Below are 19,826 nucleotides of genomic sequence, written 5' to 3'. Positions count from 1 at the left end.
GATGCGTACTGTTGGCTATGAAAAATTGTAAGAACCCCACTTACCTACTCTGATTTTTTTGAAATTGATGCGTACTGTTCGCAGTCAAAGCATTTGGGATACAGGGATACGCGTAAAATATTGGATGGCTAAACCTCGAAATTGCCACGCATGGACGTTATTTCCACTTGCTTATTTTTTATGTCGGTTTGTCATGCATAGTAATTTATATATGCAGTTAAAAATTTAATTTAAATAATAAAAGTGATGCTTTTCCGACTTCCTACAAAAAATTTCACAAAATGTGGACGACTTGAAAAACGCATATCTTATATGGGTGGATGCAAGTTGTTTTTGCATAAAGAATGGATCTCGACTCCCAAGTAAAGGAATCTTATTTGTCGTAAAGCAGGATTCCGTAAGGAAATCGACGCAGGTCATCCAAACTAATAGTCAATAAAAATCTGGACCACTTGAAAAACGCATATCTTATATGGGTCGATGCAAATTGTTTTGCATAAAGAAACGGGTCTCGACTCCCAAGTAAAGGAACCTTATCTGTGGTAAAGCAGGTTTCCGCAACGAAATCAACGCAGGTCTTTTGCAAGAAAACAAGTTTGATGGCATTGTACACGAAGCTGGTCTTCTGATCTTCTGATTTTTTCAACATTTTGATAATTGATTATGAAATTTGTACAACTATCATAATGTATTAACATTAAAAAAAAAGATTTCAACAATTTGATAACCGATTAAGGGAGATGAGGATGTGAAGTTGTCATAACATTTATTTGAAATTGATGCGTACTGTTGCCTATGAAAAATTGTAAGAACCCCACTTACCTACTCTGTTTTTTTTTCCAAAATTTTATATTGTTGTAACATTTACGTCCATTGATGCCATTGCCAGTTGTTCCCCGTGAACAGAGGGGGACAAAAGATCCCGTCGCAGTCAAAGCATTTGGTATACCGGGATACGCGTAAAATGCTGGATGGCTAAACCGCGAAGTTGCTTACGTCATTTCCACTTGCTTATTTTTTTATGTTGGTTTCATTGGAATTTATATATGCAGTTAAAAATTTAATTTAAATGATGAAAGTGATACTTTTTCTGAATTCCTACCAAAAATTTCACAAAATCTGGACCACTTGGATGCCAATTGTTTTGCATAAAGAATGGGTCTCGATTCCCAAGTAAGGGATCTTATTTGTGGTAAGGCAGGGTTCCCCAAGAAAATCAATGCAGGTCTTCCAAACAAATAGTCAATAAAAATCTGGACCACTTAAAAAACTCATATCTTATACGGGTCGATACAAATTGTTCTGCATAAAGAATGGGTCTCGACTCCCGAGTAAAGAAATCTTGTGGCACAAGGAAATCAACGCAGGTTATTGTACAGGAAGCTGGTTCTTTCGCTTTCTGATTCTCTGTTTTGTTTTTGTTTTTCGCATCTTGGTTTTTTGTTTCTTTTTCTAATGCTATCAATATTGGTTCTTAGTGATTTCTTCTTTGCTTCTTTAGTTAGTGTTGGTCTAATAATGATTTGCCTAATTTTTTGGTTTCTAGCCATATGTAATTTCTCATTTTGTCATTGTACAGGAAGTTGGTTCTTTCGCTTTCCGATTCTCTGTTTTGTTTTTGTTTTTGTTTTTGTTTTTCAGTCTGGTCTATCTTTTCTCATCTTGGCTTTTTGTTTCTTTTTCTAATGCTTCTTAGTGATTTCCTCATTGTTTCTTTAGTTAGTGTTGGTCTAATAATGATTTGCCTACCTTTTTGGTTTCTAGCCATATGTAATTTCTCATTTTGTCATTGCACAGGAAGCTGGTTCTTTTGCTTTCCGATTCTCTGTTTTGTTTTTGTTTTTCAGTCTGGTCTATCTTTTCTCATTTTGGCTTTTTGTTTCTTTTTCTAATGCTATCAATATTGGTTCTTAGTGATTTCCTCTTTGCTTCTTTGGTTAGTGTTGGTCGAATAATGATTTGCCTACTTCTTTGGTGTCTAGCCATATGTAATTTCTCATTTAGTCATTATACAGGACACTGGTTCTTTCGCTTTCTGATTGTCTGTTTTGTTTTTGTTTTTCAATCTACTCTATCTTTTCTCATATTGGCTTTTTGTGTCTTTTTCTAATGCTATCAATATTGGTTCTTAGTGATTTCCTCTTTGCTTCTTTGGTTAGTGTTGGTATAATAATGATTTGCCTACCTCTTTGGTTTCTTGCCATATATAATTTCTCATTTGATTAATGAAAAATGAAAAAAAAAATCGTAAAAAAAAAGGCTTCCGAACTTTAGTCAATAATGTTGGGACAGAACTGATAGTCAATAATGCTGGAAGAAGGGAAAACTGGTAGGAAACTTCATGCTTCCACCGTTTAGATTACCAGATTACGGTATTAGTTCACTATTTATTGCCACTTGGTTTTCTCAAAGGAAATAAGAACCTCAAGTATTCAACTACAAATCAAAGTTGTTTTGTTTTCAATCATGTGCCCAAATATTGAGGTCTTGATACCACAAAAGCTGCAGCTGATAGCTTCTCTACTCTCCTGAATCGTTCATAGACAAATATTGAAGCTGAACTCGCATTCTCAATCTCTGCCAAATATATTCGATCTTGGTTCTTTGTTATTCTGTATCCAATGGCACCTGATAACTTCACATCCTTCGCATCCACCTCCAAAACCCCCTCCCATGATGACACCAATAACTATGTGTATGATGTGTTTCTAAATCACCGCAGTCCTGACGTAAAGAAAGGATTCGCTAGTCATATCTACCACCGGCTTAAAGAATTTGGATTATTAGTTTTTCTAGACCAGAAAGAATTGCAACGAGGAGACAACTTGAATCCTCAAATCGAAGGGGCTATTCAAACAACCTCTATTCATGTAGCCATATTTTCACCAACTTATGCTCAATCAAGATGGTGTCTCCACGAGCTCGTACTGATGAGGGAACAAATGTTGAAGTCGGGGTCAACAATAATTCCAGTTTTATACAAAGTCGAGCCTGCAGATCTTCGGTGGACGCGCGACGGAGATCGAGTTTATGCTAGAGATTTGGGCGTGATTGAAAGGAAGAGAGCATTTGATTCTCAGGAACCACGGTACGACCCCAAGACCATAGAAAAATGGAGGAATACTCTTTCTGCTGTGGCAGATATAATCGGTTTTGAGCTGAAGGACAAGTAAGACCCTCCAATTCTCCCTACTATTTGAGTTTTGTACTTTGCTGGCTTCATAAGTATATCACAGATTATTTATATAGATGTTTCTCGTTAGTCGATTAACTGTGATTTGAATATTGTTCAGGGAAGAATGGCAGCTCGTCCACGAAGTCGTCCAACAAGTTGTGAAAAAGGTTCCCAAACCACCTTTGAACGTTGCCAAATATCCTACTGGCCTCGATGAAAAAATTAATGATGTGGACTGGACATTGTCACTTCAGCGGCAAAGCGAGAAGGCTACAGTTTTGGGAATTGTAGGTCTTGGCGGGGTCGGGAAAACTACCCTGGCTAAACAATTCTTCAACCGAGAGAGATCAAATTACGATCGATCTTGCTTCTTATTTGATGTCAGATCCACATCTTTGCCTTCCCTGCAGAGTAGCCTTCTTAAGGATCTGATTCAATCGAGAGTAGCAATGAAAACCCTAGCTACTAAGGAAAGAAGAGTACGATTCTTTCAACAGAGAGCAGAGAGCACACACTAAATGCACTTTTCCTAAATCATTTTTCACATGCAGTCTAAATGCAAATGCACATGCATGTATTTATTTTTCCGTTTCCTTAATGTGAGAATGCCATAAAAGGAAAAGTAAGTACAGATCTGAATTATTTTCTCCAAAGCGACACTTCAACAATCTCTTTTCAAAAGGAAAGGAAGACTAAGATGACACTTTCAATTTCGAATGGAAAACTGCTTTTGACACTTCAAATATTGACAATTCAAATCAAATACAATGGAAAAAGTACAATCGACTATCTAGAAGAGGAAGACTTTACGACACTCTTCTTTTCGACTCAAAATGACAGTTACGACACTTCTTTGCATCGAAAACGACAGTTCGATTTTAGCTACTCTTGACAAAGGAGGATTGTAAATGATGAAAAATACATAAAAACATTCACAAATCCTGATCAATGGATGCTGAATAATGTGAAGGAAGATGGCTTCAGCAATGATATACTGATCATAAGCAGCAAAACTACTGAATAGAGTTGAAAACAAGGAGGAAAAAACCAAATTCCAGAGAGAGACACAATATCATTCAGTCATCGCACCTGTCCTTCAGGGAAACAGGGATGCATCTCACCTGCAACACATGGGAGGTGCGATGCATACAGGCTGCCAGTTACAAAGAGTGCGATGGGCCAGGGAACGAAACTGAGTTTGGTTTTTGCTCAAAATTTGCAGCTAAGTTCAATGATTTAGGCTGAGCTATGATAGACAGTAAAAACAAAGTACAGGGGTATGATCTTATGAGGCTATTGAGCTACCACAAGGGAACTTAGGATGTTTGCAAGTTAGATGTTTAGTTCATAAACCAACCCAGAGATTGACTGAAGCAGCGTTGATCTACTTTGCAGTTGCATAGCAAAAGCAGTTCGAAGGCTAGCTGGCTTAACTTCAGGCTCCGTCTGTAGTTTATAAAGCAAACAATAATAACAAACAAACAAACTATTCGCTCCCCAGTGGAGTCGCCATTTTTTTCCGGGAAAACTAATGTCTTTTCGATCTGCTAGTCCCACTAAGACGGGTAGCTATCTTAGAAACAAACAATTCAAAGTGCTTCAAGATTTCCTTTATGTATGATAGATAAGAGAGAAGCAAAGAGGACCAACATGTATCTTCCGCTTGGCTCCTTGCTTGTTTCCTCTCTCCCTTGATAGAGATCGCCACTCTTCTCCTACTTGTCCTGCTTTAGAGAATACCTGTAGAGGCAAAGCAACAAAACACTATCAAAGCATCTCGATCTATGATATCATAAACAATGTAGAATCAGAAATACATTGACCATACAATTGCATCTACAAATAACAAGATTCACAAATACACGATTATATGGAGGAAAACTCAAAGAACTTTATTGATAGTAGAAATAGAAGAGAGGATTACAACCCAGCTGTCTGATCCAACATCATCCTCCCAGCATGAAAGCCCTCTTCACCTCATGAAAAGCAAGATCACTCAACAATACAATGTTTTTTCTCAGAGAGAAACCAACAACACTTCCTTACAAATTATAAAATTCCAGCCTCTAGATCTCTCAGATGAGGGATCCATTTATAGATATTTGCAGAGGGGTGAGTCAGCTTCTGGGTTTTTGATTAGTGTCATTTCACTGATAGTTCTTGGTTCCACCTGGAGATTTCTTTGATCTCTTACTCATCCCTGGGCGAATTCAGAGAGGCAAGTGTCATATGAAAAGTTTCTAGAAGATTCTTTGTGTTTCCACTTAGCAAATTGTCTCTGCCATTTGTCTACTCTCGCTCATCGCACCCCACAAAAGGCTATTTCAGTATGCATCGCACCTGGCTAGTGTAGCAGCCAGTATGCATCGCACCTTGACCATGGAGCAATCTGTATGGTCCAGTTTTGGCCAGTTCTGAGTGGTTTTTTAGGTGGAACTTCTAGGAAATGATGTAATCAGTTGACCATGATTCTCTAGGGTGTGAAACAACACTTTTAGGGGTTTAAGAGCCCTTGGTTTATCGACATATGTGATTGGGGTTGCAGTGCCCAAATATGTCTATAACAACACCCAGTGCATAACACAACACCATACATACTCTTAAATCCAGTGTATAACACGGCACAACACATATACGTACACAATGTACATTACAAGACATACATCGGAACACAACGTGAGACACCACAAAATGCATACACATACACCTGAGATACAACATAACTCATATGTCTATACTCGATGTACACCACCACACAATTGATCCAGGTGGATATTGGTGGCCACCTGCCAAGTCCACTTGGACCCCCACCATTGTTTCTTTCAGCTTTTCAGTTTCCTTAATTGTAGCACAACTTACTATTTTTAGCAGTTTTTTGGGTCTTGAACTTCCTGAGCCGTTTTGAGGCCCTAAACGATGTTTTTTGGGAAAACTGGGAGCAACATTGGTTTATGGACCAATGTTTCTCTTCCCAAAGTTGTAGTTATCAGATAGATCTTTCTAACAAGATATTGTGCGCGTCAAACGAAGATCATATGCCAAAGTTACGACCCCAGGAAGTTGATGTACCAATTTACCCAAACGGGGCCTACAGTTTGGCGTTTCATCTTCTAGGGTTAGGTTTTTTTATGTTTAGGGTTTTCCATTGTTTCTCAACAATAAATAGACCTTCAAGCCTCATTGTAACACTGTTTAGAGGCATGTAGTCGCCACATCTCTTCTTAGAGATAAGATAACATCACCGTAGCTGGTTTATTTACATTTCTATTGGAAAGCATATTTCAGTATTTTACATTAATGAAATGAAGTATTATTTCCACTGCATCTCTGTATTTATGGTTATCTCTGTGATTTGTTGCGTTTCTGTTTAAATCCGGATCAGTGGTATCAGAGCGGTCTGCTTTTTCTCTGTTTTTCTATGCATGTCCCCAACGAGGTCGGGATATAGGGAGGTAGGGCTTGACCTGGTCGAACCTTTGCAAGACCAGCCTCGCAAATCTCGACGGCCTCCCATGGCGGATGAAAAAAAAGATGAGGGGGCATGAGATCCTATCAAAATCTTGCTCGAAGAAGCTCCCGAGCGACAAAGGAATGCGATGATGGACAACTTTTCCCAGATCCTTCAGCGGCTACCCAGGGGCGACGCATCGACTTCCAACAACTACTTTGGAAATGCTACACTGTTTAAGGTACAAGTTAATTTTGAAATCCCCATATTCGAGGGTCAGATAGATGCAGATGATGTCGATAAATGGTTGAATCTGCTAGAGGGTTATTTTTCTGTTCATTATTTTTCCAGTCGGGAAAAGATTATTTTCGCTCTTCTAAAGGAAGCCCCCCTCGTCAAGGACTGGTGGGAAACCTACTGCGAGCAGAAGGATGAAAGTATAGTCTCACTATTTTCAGCTGCACCCACTTGGGATTCATTCTAGGATGCCATCAAGGAGTAGTACTACCCTATCGAAAGCTATGAGGATCAATACATAAAGTGGACCACGTTGTGGTAGGGGAGGGACCAAGACGTGCCAAAGTTTACCAATATTTTCCATACCCTTCGCACAAAGTTGGGTATCAAGGATTCGGAGCAGCATTTGGTACTCAAATACCGTGGCTGCCTGCACAAATACATCTAGGAAGAAATAGAATTCCTAAACATCCCCTCACTCGTCACGGCATACCAATATGCCATCAAGGTCAAGCAAAAGTTTAAACAGAAGAAGCGAGACTTTGGATCTGCGAATTTGAAGCAAGGGAAATGTGCCCCCAACTGCAGAACAAAGGACAAATCCAAGGTGGGGCAGCCCAAGACAACCCATCAAAGCTACAAGAAAAGAACAACGTCGTGAAGCCAAAAAAGGACACGGGAAAGTGGTGTGAGTTCCATAAGAGCTCCACCCATAACACAAGTGAGTGTCGGGCCAAGCAGTCACTGGTGGATGAGATAAAGGTTTTAGAATCAGATGCATGTTCCGACTCTGAGTCAGAATCCGACAAGGGGAATGGAAAAGGGAAGCAGATTATCGATGCAGAGCCCAACGCCAATGTTGCCACCACGAAGATACAGAAGGAGGAACCCGAAGATCCAGAGGAGGAGGAGCGTCTCTTCCACTCCCAGATGTGGGTAAAGGGCTCCCAGCTACAGTTCATTGTCGACTATGGAAACCAAAAGAACCTCATTTCGGCAGAGGTTGTGAAGCGGCTGGGCTTACCAACAATAGCACATCCACAACTGTACACCATCGGGTGGCTTCAAGCCCTTCACGGATGAGGTATTGTGTGACATTTCTCCCCTTGAAGTTTGTGATGTATTATTAGGACAACAATACTTGTGGAAGCGACATGCTGTGTATGAATCAAGGCCCCGTGTTGTTATTGTTACTTTGGGAAATAAGTTGTACAGGATATTGGAGGTAGCACCGCCTACCACCATCTCTTTGGTTACTGCAAAACAATGCAGTAAGCTCATTTCCAAAACCAGGAAATTTGTTTTCCTGATGATATGCCCTCAAGGAAAAAAGAAGACAGTGGCCACGACCTCCAGACAGGGCCCCTCTGCACGACAACTACAGATGGACAAGGTCGTGGAGGAGTACGAGGACATCTTCACCTTCCTCATAGGGGTTCCTCTGCACTGTCAGGTCAAGCACTCCATCGATTTGACCCCAGGTGCGTCGCTGCCCAATGGACCAATCTACCGGCGCTCCGTTCTGGAGAACGATGAAATCAGAGGCAGATTCAGGAGTTGCTGCAGAAAGGTCACATACATCCGATTTCATCGCCCTGTGGGAGCCCGATCATGTTGGTACAGAAGAAGGATGGGACTTGGAGACTTTGTATTGACTATCGGGCATTGAACAAGATCACTGTTCGTAATAGGTACCCGATCCGACGGATTGATGACCTCCTAGATCAACTGAAGGGGGCAAAATATTTCAGCAAGATCGATTTGAAGTCAGGATATCACCAGGTACCAATCGAACCCTCCGATGTGTGGAAGATTGCCTTCAAAGCCAAGGAGGGCCTTTTCGAATGGTTGGTTATGCCTTTCGGATTGACAAATGCTCCTGCAACCTTCATGAGACTAATGGATGACATCTTTTGGCCATTCACCAACTCATTTGTGGTGGTATACTTGGATGACATCCTGATCTTTAGCCAGAGTTGGGAAGAGCACCTCCACCACATCCGACAGGTTCTCCAAACACTGTGGCAATGCAAGTTATGTGCCAATTTGGAGAAATGCACTTTTGGCATGACCCAGGTTCATTATTCAGGATACATTATTGATGAAAAGTGGTTGCATGTGGATCCATCCAAGATCCAAGTCATTTGGGATTGGCCATCTCCAACCACTCTGACAGAGCTCCGTAGCTTTCTAGGTCTTTCCAACTTCTACCGGAGGTTCGTGTTGGGATTTTCTCATATCACTTGGCCCTTGAGTCAAGTCACCAAGGGAGGAGCGAAAGCAAAATTATTTTGGTCTGAATCTTAACAGAAGGCATTCACAGAGTTTAAAGATTGCCTCTACATGGAACTAGTGCTCGCATTACCAGACTTGCAACAACCATTTGAGGTCGAGACAAATGCCTCTGACTATTCTATTGGGGCAGTCCTTACTCAACACAGGTATCCAGTGGCATATCATAGCGAGACACTTTCAGACACAGTCCAGAAGTATCCCACTTATGACAAAGAGATGTATTCCATTATGCAGGCCTGTTGACAATGGAAGCATTACATTTTGGGGAAGGAAACGGTCATCCACACAGACCACTGACCCCTACAGTTCTTACATACCCAAAGGAAATTGCAGAATGATCGCCATCAGAAGTGGTCCACATACCTGCAATAGTTCCATTTGAATATCAAGTATAAGAAGGGCGGCACCAATAACGTTGCAGATTGCCTTAGTCGACCACCGATCATGGTGTTAACCACTGTGCTCAACTCTTGTGGGCACGAGACTTCTGATTGGCCACTTCTCTACAAAAGTGACCCAGAATTCGGCCACACATACCAGACACTCTTAGAGGGTCAGCATGTTCCAGATTTTCACCTCCAGGATGCCCTGTTATGCCACTTGGGTCACCTTTGTGTTCCTTCAAGCGAGTGTGCCAAGATGATTTGGGAAGCACACTACAGTCGGGCTGCTGGGAATTTTGGGGTCGAGAAAATGGTGGCAATACTGCAGAAGTATTTCTATTGGCCGAATCTTCGACAGGATGTCAGGAAGTACACCAGATCATGCACTACCTACACCATTACCAAACCGACCATCAAGAAGCAAGGCCTCTATACCCCGCTGCCTACCCCTAGTCGACCATGGGAATCCATCTCCGTGGATTACATGTCAGGCCTTCCTTCCACTAAGCATGGAAATGACTGCGGTTTTGTGGTTGTTGACAGGTTCTCGAAGATGACCATTATGGCAACCTGCAAGAAGAATATCACAACAAAAGCCACTGCTAAACTCTTCTTTGAACGAGTGTGGGTACACTTTGGGATCCCATAGTCTATCATCTCAGATCAGGACAGTAGGTTCCTCAGTACATTTTGGTCCAGTCTCTGGTCGATGCTAGACACCAAACTCACTAAGTCCACAACCTTCCATCCTCAAACTGATGGCTAGATAGAGGTTGTCAATAGGATGATCGTACACATTCCGCGCATGTACAACACAAAGCATCCACGCACATGGGATGAGATCCTCCCCTATGTTCAACACAACTACAATTGGGCTCTTCATAGCTCGACTCGCCACAACCCTTTTCAGATGGGCTTGGGATTCCAACCACTATGTCCCATTGATGTGGCCATGCCATTTGCAGTTACTCACACAGATTCGGCTCATGTCCAGTCCGAAACAAATAAGGAAAGTAGCTTCATTGAGCACATCCAACATATTTTCCAGCAGGTCCATGACATTCTGGAGAAATCAAATGCCAAGTACAAGCAGAAACATGATCAACATCGGGTGCCACACAAATTTCATCTGGGCAACAAAGTATGGTTGCATTTGCAAAAGGAACACCTTACTGGAGCCTATCGGAAACTCAGACCACTCCGATATGGTCCTTACACTATTACCAAGGCTGTGGGAGACAATGCATTTGAGCTCAGCATTCCCCCATTCCTTAGCTTGCACCCAGTGTTCAATGTGGACTGCCTTCAGCCATACTTTCCACCATTACTAGACACATCGGACATTGCAGAACAACTCATACCCACAGAGTTAAATCCAGATTGCATGGAACAAGCTGCAACTGATCGGATCATGGACACACAAATCAAGCACACTCTCTAACAGAATATCCAACTGTATCGATTTGTCAAAGTAGGCCAACTCCTTCACTAGGGCAAGTGGCTCACCAGGGACCAAGTTCAGCAGAAGTTTCCTCATCTCATGGAGGAACTCAATGCAATGGGAACCATTGCTTCCTAAGGGGGGAGGAATGATCCAGGTGGATATTGGTGGCCACCTACCAAGTCCACTTGGACCCCCGTCATTGTTTCTTTTAGCTTTTCAGTTTCCTTAATTGTAGCACAGTTTACTATTTTTAGCAGTTTTTCGGGTCCTGAACTTCCAGAGCCATTTTGAGGCCCTAAATGATGTTTTTTGGGAAAACTGGGAGCAACATGGTTCCAAGGATAAGACCATGTTTCTCTTCCCAAAGTTGTAGTTCTCAGATAGATATTTCTAATGAGATATTGTGCGCGTCAAACGGAGATCATATGCCAAAGTTATGACCCCGGGAAGTTGATGTACCAATTTACCCAAACGGGGCCTACAGTTTGGCATTTCATCTTCTAGGGTTAAGTTTTTTGATGTTTAGGGTTTTCCATTGTTTCTCAACAATAAATAGGTCTTCGAGCCTCATTGTAACACAGCGCAGAGGCATGTAGCTGCCACATCTCTTCTCAGAGTTAAGCTACCATCGCCGTAGCTGGTTTATTTCCATTGCTATTTGTAAGCATATTTCAGTATTTTACATTAATGAAATGAAGTATTATTTCCACTGCATCTCTGTGTTTATGGTTATCTTTGTGATTTGTTGCGTTCCTATTCAAATCGGGATCAACAATACATGTACCCACACATAGTACAACGCAACTAATACACATGTCACGATACCGTGACTACACAATGCACATACTTAGTACCACATGCCCGTAACACAACATGTACAACATGTACATGGCACCACCTGCACAACATGTACACAATCCCATCTGTACACTGCACCATTGTACAACATGTACACAATACCACATGTACACAGTACCACACGCACGACATGTACGCAACACCACCTACACATAGCACCGCTTGTACAACATGTACAAAGCACCACATGTGCACAACACCACTTGTACAATCATACACACCACACCATATGTACATAGCACCATCTATACCCAACACTGAATATGCAACATGTACATTATATACAACCTATGCACAACAATAGTACCTCACATCCAAAACCACACTGTCTCTACCAAGAAACCTTGCTTCCATTGTCTTATTCATGCTTTATCCTAACATGTCGTAGGCCACACTGATTTCATTTCACTGATGTATCCTTCCACCTTACTTGTCATAACATAAACAGAGGCATAATACAATAATACAATATAAATTCATATTCACATGATACTGACCTCATATATTTGTCATGACTACTCTTCCCACTTGATTCCTCATAGCTAGGAACTTCTTCATGTCATTTTCTTGCATAAGAAATCATTCTGCCACAAGAACGATTCTTGATGATCTATCAGACAATGACATAGATACATGGATACATAGATAGATATACATAAACATTAGCATAAACAATCATGATACTGTCAGACAACGATAACATATAAACATCAGTATAATCACGATCACAACAAAATTACTATATATTATAAGATCAAGGTTAAGAGATCTCCCTTTACGTGTGAAACATATGAAAAACATTGAGAACAACCGTTCCCAACATAGCCAAGGCATCTGACACCTCAGATATGTTTACTTTACCTTTTCCTGTTATCTTTCTCATGACTATACTGCCAGTGTCCATCTACACCAATGGACCCAACCAACCCAACCGACTGTCATAGTCTTACCTTTCGTTGCGCTTACTCATGCACCGAGCTTCATTTAGGTTTTACCTGTTGGGTACCATACGGATCTCCCTAAGCTCCATTAACTTTCTTCTTTCCCAACCAATTATCAAGACTCAAAAAAATAAAGGAAAGACCGAGAAGAAAAGAAGAGGAAAACCTTGGAAAGCCAACAACAATATGACACCACAAATAAAGTTCCATGATCATGCACTATACGTAACAAAACTGAAAATAAAGCGCAAGAAAATCACAAAATTCCAGAAGCACAAGGCTAACAATAGACACCATGAATCAATCCCCATGGTTCCCAATGACTTCAAAGGAAAGCTCAACCTAAGCCTTCTTCAATATTTCATGGCAGTCTCTTGCCATGCAATCCCCCGCATCATACTTCCATCAACACATAATGTCAATGCATAACTAAACATCACAATACACTAGTTACCTTACCTTGTTGTTCCAAACACGTTACTTGCAACTAAACACATCCACATCATCTCTCAAGGGACTCCAATTCCCTTGATAGATCCACCTATAACTAGAGACTAGCTAATATACTTGTCAAATACATGTTCATGAATATAGCACATACCCACATAATTCGGACGAAATCAAGGGTAAGAAGACTTCCTGTATGCAAAGCATTCATTCGTTTATAATTAGGGTTTCCAAACATAGCCAAAGGAATTATTGTCCAATTCCTTTCTTTGACCTTTTTCTTGCTACAATTGAGTGTTACTATGCATTTTCACATCACCAACTATTAGTGATACAAACACGTCAACTATTACCTTGTCAAGATAATACCAACATGCTTCCTGCAACTACTCACACATGTCAACCACATGTTCCAAATATGAAGACAATCATATCTATAAATTTGAAATCAACATTTAGCAAGACTAACAATCATGTCATAATCCATAGTCAACTCATAGTCATTAGACATAATGCTACAACTATCACCTTCTTACATGAAAGTACATATCAATTGTCTCAACACATATGTATTCATACAATCATCTTAAAACAAGATCATTTCTTCATGCAACCCTCTAAACTCATACTCATATCATGCAATTAATAAAACATTCAAGCAAGCTATGAACACACCATGTCAGCTAAATCAACTAGACCACATAATCAAACAATCAAGTACCAAATATACGGCATAAGGAAACTCATACCTTGATGTATCTTAGGGGAGGCGATCTTGTCTGCACAATCAATCTTGGTTAGCACGATACAACTTCACAAGATATCAACTCAAACATAAATCATGATATCCATAACAGTAAATAACTAACATGTTCACTTGGAGGCACAGGCAAATGAGGTAAGCATTATAAGGCCATGCCACGGGATGCATTTTAAAACAACAATAGCTCAAAAGCCATGTCCCGCTCCCACTATGCAAATGAACCGCTAGGCAGTTCCTATTTCCACCTCCATAGAAAAGTTAATGCTATGTCCTTACCCCCTCTGACAGCAGCAGACGGCCTCCTTGACGTCATGGCGCCATTACATGCTCGACCATGGATCATGGCATGCATCCCTCTCCGACGATTACAGGTCACGCAGCTCCGGCGACTCTGCCGTCTGCCGTGCTCCTGCCCATCGACCCTGCCCGCCTCCACTTTGGCCTCCACTCTGGCGTGCAGGCACACGTCGGTCAGTCGGTTGCCTCCGCCTTGAATGCCACCACCAGACCGTACACTCATTTGAATTTGGAAACCCGCCGAAACAAGAACTTGAACCCGGCCATTCATTATTCTAAGTTGGTTTGAAATTTGAAATTGAAACCGCGGCATCTCGAAGAATTCGGCGGTACATTTTCATTCAAGAAAGTTGAAGCTTCAGTCCAAAGACACCTTCGTCGAACACATCAGGGGCCTGCTGAGCATTGTCATGCAGGACGTGTAGTTGAAGCTTTTTTTTTCCTCGGCTCCCGACATGGTACTGCAAAATATACACGTTGAAGCTGCCAAACCAAGGTTTTGGATGAATTCTGCACCGCCAAATTGGGGGATCTTTACGCCTAAGAAGACAAAGACATCATCGTTGAGATTTTAAAATCTCAGCCATCAAATATCATTCAGCAAAAATTTTGTACCGTTATCAGCTGTAATGGGCACGACATCTTTTGTACTTGGCAGTCTTCATCTTCATCTTGATGTTCTTGAAGTTTTGATTGTGCGTCTCTGTTTCTTACATTTTATGGTTTTGTGTGTTCTGAAAATCGTATAGCTTTCTAATACCTTGCTATAACGGAATTTCGTCGTGCAGGCCTTGCAGGAAGGATACCAACACCAACGAGGGGAGGTTTTCTCAGGAGGCAGAAAATTATCAGATTGGAGTTTGCTTGTTCTGGATCTGTTAGGTGTCATGCTCATTCTCTTTCCCTTTCCTGTGATTATTCTCGTATGCTCTTACCTCAAGGAGTCCATGCGTGGGCCCCTTTTTGAAGGTCGAGAAAGAAACACATCACAGGATGTTCGTAATGAAGATGGGTTGAACCAGAGCACGGAGGATATCTCAAAACATTTTGATGAACATTACGACATGAGAGTGACTGTGACTATGGCCAGCGATGAGAGGCCAACCTTCCTTGGTAAACCCACTTCTATGGCCGCAACCGTAGTTAATTAAAATCCCTTCCACCCCTCACTGCCTTGAGGTTTTTATTCATTCTTGATTTTAGTAATGTAGATTTGTCAGCTGAGGTAAGATATTTGTGTGTATATGTTTCATATTTTGTTGGAAACTCAAATATAGTCATCTTACTCTAATAAATTTAGAGTAAAAAATGAAATAAGAGAAAGTTATACCTCATCTGTTTTCTTTATAGGTTTTATGTTGCGGCAAATTCTTCAATGGTATCATGCCTATACTGGCCTCAATGCCTAGGTTCTGGATTATATTATTTTTGCAAGTCTAATTTGCATAGTTAAAAGACAGCAGAGTGATGAATGTGAACATCAGGGTTTAAGTTTTTGTGAGCTTGTCATGTTGAATGGATTTCTAAATCTAATTTGAAGTTAAATGTTTACTTTCAGCAAGAAATTATAATCAAATGTATTCGTTGGAGAAAGCAGTAGCTCGGTTAAAGAAGAAAATTCAGATCTACACATTGGACAAGAATTTCTGCGGTGAAGCCATAAGAGAATGCACTTCGAGTGATAGAGGTGTTGGCATGGCAATTCTTTTGCAGGCTCTTCACTGGCAAACGTTTCGTGACAAATTGAGTACATGTCTCCATCACTGCTTTCACTTTCTTCGCTAACCACAGCTAATGATGGCAACGCATCCACTGCTACACGAAGGCTATTAGGCACTTCTTCCTCTGCGGGACTACTTATTTCTCCTTCCTCTGTAATGTCACCCATGCCAATATGGATAATTTCAGATCTGAAATGGAAGTTATACGTATAGTCCTCAAGATGTTGTTTGATCTGACGCCATGTGAATCTGGAATTCCATATAATTTGACCATGAATGAAAAAATCCAGTCCTCGGTTGGGCTGGCGATGATCATGTATGTATCGAAAAACAATAGTATTATCAGGAAATGTAAATGTTGTTAGATAGTCTTCGCTCTCGTCATATTCACCTTCATTGCTTCTGAAACGATTAACAATAGCTTCACGCCATTCAAAATCTAATTCACGTATATCAATATTCTCTGATAAACTCTCGATCTGAGTACTGACTCTGAGGAGAACAATATTCTCTTGATGCAGTTGGTCATTTAATTCGCGTATACCAATATTCTCTGATGAACTCTCCCCTGAAAGTTGGTGCTCGACATATGTCGACATCACCTTATGAAACCTCACAGTCGACACCAAATGGTCATTTTCAATTCTTGTTGTAGCGACTGTTGAGGTTTGTAGAGCAGCAGGAAGAATGCCTGCATTTTCCTCGCGGGCTTCTGCTTCCACAGATCGCATAACATCGAGAACCTTTTCTCTCAGATACTCGTTATGGGAATTTGTAGAACTGTTTCGATTTTCTCCTTCCATGGTTCCCAAACTAATTCAAAAATAAAATAATAGCTTTATACTTGTGTGGATGAAAGACCTCGCGTGTGAAAGATTTGATACGAAATGAGAGTATTGATTTCGAAATTGCATTAGTAACATGTCTAAATAGTGTTTCCATTGGTTAGGGTTGTGATGGTTTTTTAAGCCGACGATGGTGCATTTCGTTATACATGCCGACACGTTAATCTTCACAGTGGCTATATGTGTTTTGCTTTTTCAACGAGATATGGAGGCATTTTATCAAATGTATAATTATATAATGAGAGATCAATTAGTTATATAACGAGATATCAATTAGTGCAATTTTTATAAAAAAATACGTAATTTATTAAAAGTTTAAAATAATAAGTGTCATCTCAATTTATGGATGTACTTTCTTACTTACATTTGCACAAAATTATTTATGATTAACACTTATTTTAAACAGTATTTATTTTGAAATATTAATTTTAAAAATTTATTTTAATTATCAACTATATCGCTAATAGCTTTGAAATAAGCATTAAATACATTTTATCAATACTTTATCAAGCTGGTTTTTGATAATAAAATTTATATTGTTAGTCTTTGAATTCCTGTGGTTATCATTTTTGAGAAAGATGGTTAGGATTCTCCACGCTATAGTATGAATCGGGTTTACTTTCTAACCTTGATCCGTTTTCACTACAATGAATGAATGAATAAAGGAAGACTCAAAGAGTCAACAGAAATGAATAAATACTAAATGAACAAAATTCAAGAGAGCTAATTTAAATCTTAAATTAAAAACTAAACCTAAAATAACAATAAATAAAATAAATAATAATTATTAATTATTAATAATGGATTAATAATAATAAATAAAATAAAGGATAATAATTAATTATTAATAATAGTTTTATTTGTTTATAAATAATTATTTATTTATTTATTTATGATAATAAATAAATAAATAATTATAATCCTAAATAAATCATTCTAATCCTAAATATTTAATTGATCGTTAATAATAATTATCATTAATTTATTTGATGATGATGATGATTGTTAAAGTCCATTAAGACCAAACTTTGGTTTATCCGACCTAAAGAAACAAATTATTTAGTTTGATTTAAGATTTTATTCCTATACTCAAAAAGCTTGGAAAGAACCGAGCTCACTGTAATTTTTACATTGTAAAAGGCTAGGAAGGTCAGTATTGCAACAAAGATTTTGAAACTGAGATCTAATTTGGTTCTACCTGGGGCACTCTAAGAGGAAGTGATTTTCATCCTCGATGTTTGTATTCTCACAGAGATGGAAGAACCTTTCCATCCATGGTGTTTTAGGAACTGCCCAACCACCTGTTTCACTATGGAGCTCATGAGAGTTCGTTCTAATCTTGGCTATATTAATTTTCTTCTTTGAGCTAGTTAAAATAAAGAGATACTTTTGATCTTCTAGGGTGGGGTTAATGACCTCCTTATAATATCTTAATTTTCTTTTAGCTACTAAATATTTCTCACACCACATTTTTTCTTTGAACTTAGATGTAACAATATTTTTAATGTTATTAATGTTTTGCAATGCAACATTCTTGTCGATCTCCCAATGGTTTAACCAGGCCCTGGTGTCTTTATACCAACCTCATTTGAGCCTTAGGTGGTTTTGGCTAGAATTTAAAGCTAACTTAGGAAGTCTATGGTCTCCTGTGTTATTGAGTTTGTGCTTGTACAACAGAAGCCTAGTCATAGCTAGGCTCTCGATAGGGGAAAGACCCACTTCTATAAGAAGAATAGGATAGGGTGTGTTGCTTTTAATTTTGAGGTTATACGTTATAAAACGCTTCTCAATCTTTCTCCAGGATTCTCTAGAGATGCTACAACCCCAAACCTCACATCCATATAAGATAACCGGAGTGACTAAAGTTTCAAAGAGGAACTTCTTTCTATCCCACATTATGAGGTTTTCCGTTTTACAATTATTTTCAAGACCAAAATAAGCTTTCCATACCCCATTAATCCATTTCTCAATGCTATAGTTCCAATTGAGCTTGTGATGAATATCAATTCCTAGGTACTTGTAGGAAGACACTTCCTCCAAGTTACTATTGTCATACATAAAATTAGCGTAAGTTTCCTTCTTGGATTTGATAATCATAACTTTTGTTTTGTCAATGTTAACAATCATACCCATGGTAGAGCAGAAATCCTTAAGAAGTATAAGTTGCTTATCAAGATCAGATGGGCACCTTGTGAGAAGAACAATATCATCAGCATAGAGAAGAAGGATGATGACTATCCCAGCTAAGATCATGCGAGAACATCCTGCTTCCTCTAAACAACCTTCTCGATTGTCGATGTAAATGCCAAATAGGGTAGCGAGAGAGGGGGAAACCTTGTTTAATTCTGATATTACACTTAATATCTTTCGACCACCCCTCTTTGCTCTTTAACTTGGCAATTATGTTCTCATATAACCTTATAATGGCAGCTCTCAACTCAAAAGGAGCCTTTAGCTCTTCTAATCTGTTCCAAAGGTTGTTTCTAGGAACCGTATCGAAAGCATTTCTAAAGTCCACAAAGCAACAAAAGAGATTGGATTTATCATTGCGGCATTCTGCCACAATGATCCTAAGCGTAACGAGATGGTCTGTTGTTGAGTGTTTCTTTCTAAAACCCGCTTGGCCTTTAGCCCTCTTACCTTCACTTTCAATCCATATGCTCAACTTCCTTTCCAAAATAATACAATATAACTTGGCTAGGAGAGGGCTAATCATAATTGTCCGATAATTAGAGGGGTTATTTGTATCCCCACTTTTAAAAATAGGGATAATGAGGCTTTGAGTCCATGGTTTAGGGAACCCTTGCTTGACCGCTTGATTGAAAAGCTTGTGAATGTGGGGGATGAGGACAGGACCTCCAATTTTGAAGATTTCCGCATGGTAACCTTCAATGTCCTTAGCTTTCCCATTAGCCAAGCGATTAACCCCAAAATCAATGTCTTCTAATGAGAAAACTTCTTTGGTTGTGAGT

General features: G+C 39.7%; 1 protein-coding gene across 1 annotated transcript; it reads left to right on the top strand.

Annotated features, from left to right (window-relative positions):
* Positions 1 to 2,621: 2,621 nt before the first annotated feature.
* On the top strand, positions 2,622 to 3,590 carry LOC149214762 (toll/interleukin-1 receptor-like protein). The gene is made up of 3 exons (XM_089389501.1): positions 2,622 to 3,169; positions 3,294 to 3,462; positions 3,561 to 3,590. Exons 1-3 carry the CDS (start codon positions 2,622 to 2,624, stop codon positions 3,588 to 3,590), a joined length of 747 nt encoding a protein of 248 aa, XP_089245627.1.
* The last annotated feature ends 16,236 nt before the right edge of the window (positions 3,591 to 19,826 follow it).

This window comes from Pinus tabuliformis, chromosome 1_1, assembly GCF_031772625.1.
Source record: "Pinus tabuliformis cultivar Carrire ecotype Pingquan chromosome 1_1, CPIR1, whole genome shotgun sequence".
In the NCBI taxonomy this organism is placed as follows: domain Eukaryota; kingdom Viridiplantae; phylum Streptophyta; class Pinopsida; order Pinales; family Pinaceae; genus Pinus; species Pinus tabuliformis.
Note: the sequence above shows the minus strand (reverse complement) of the source record. Positions and strands in the feature narration are given on the sequence as shown.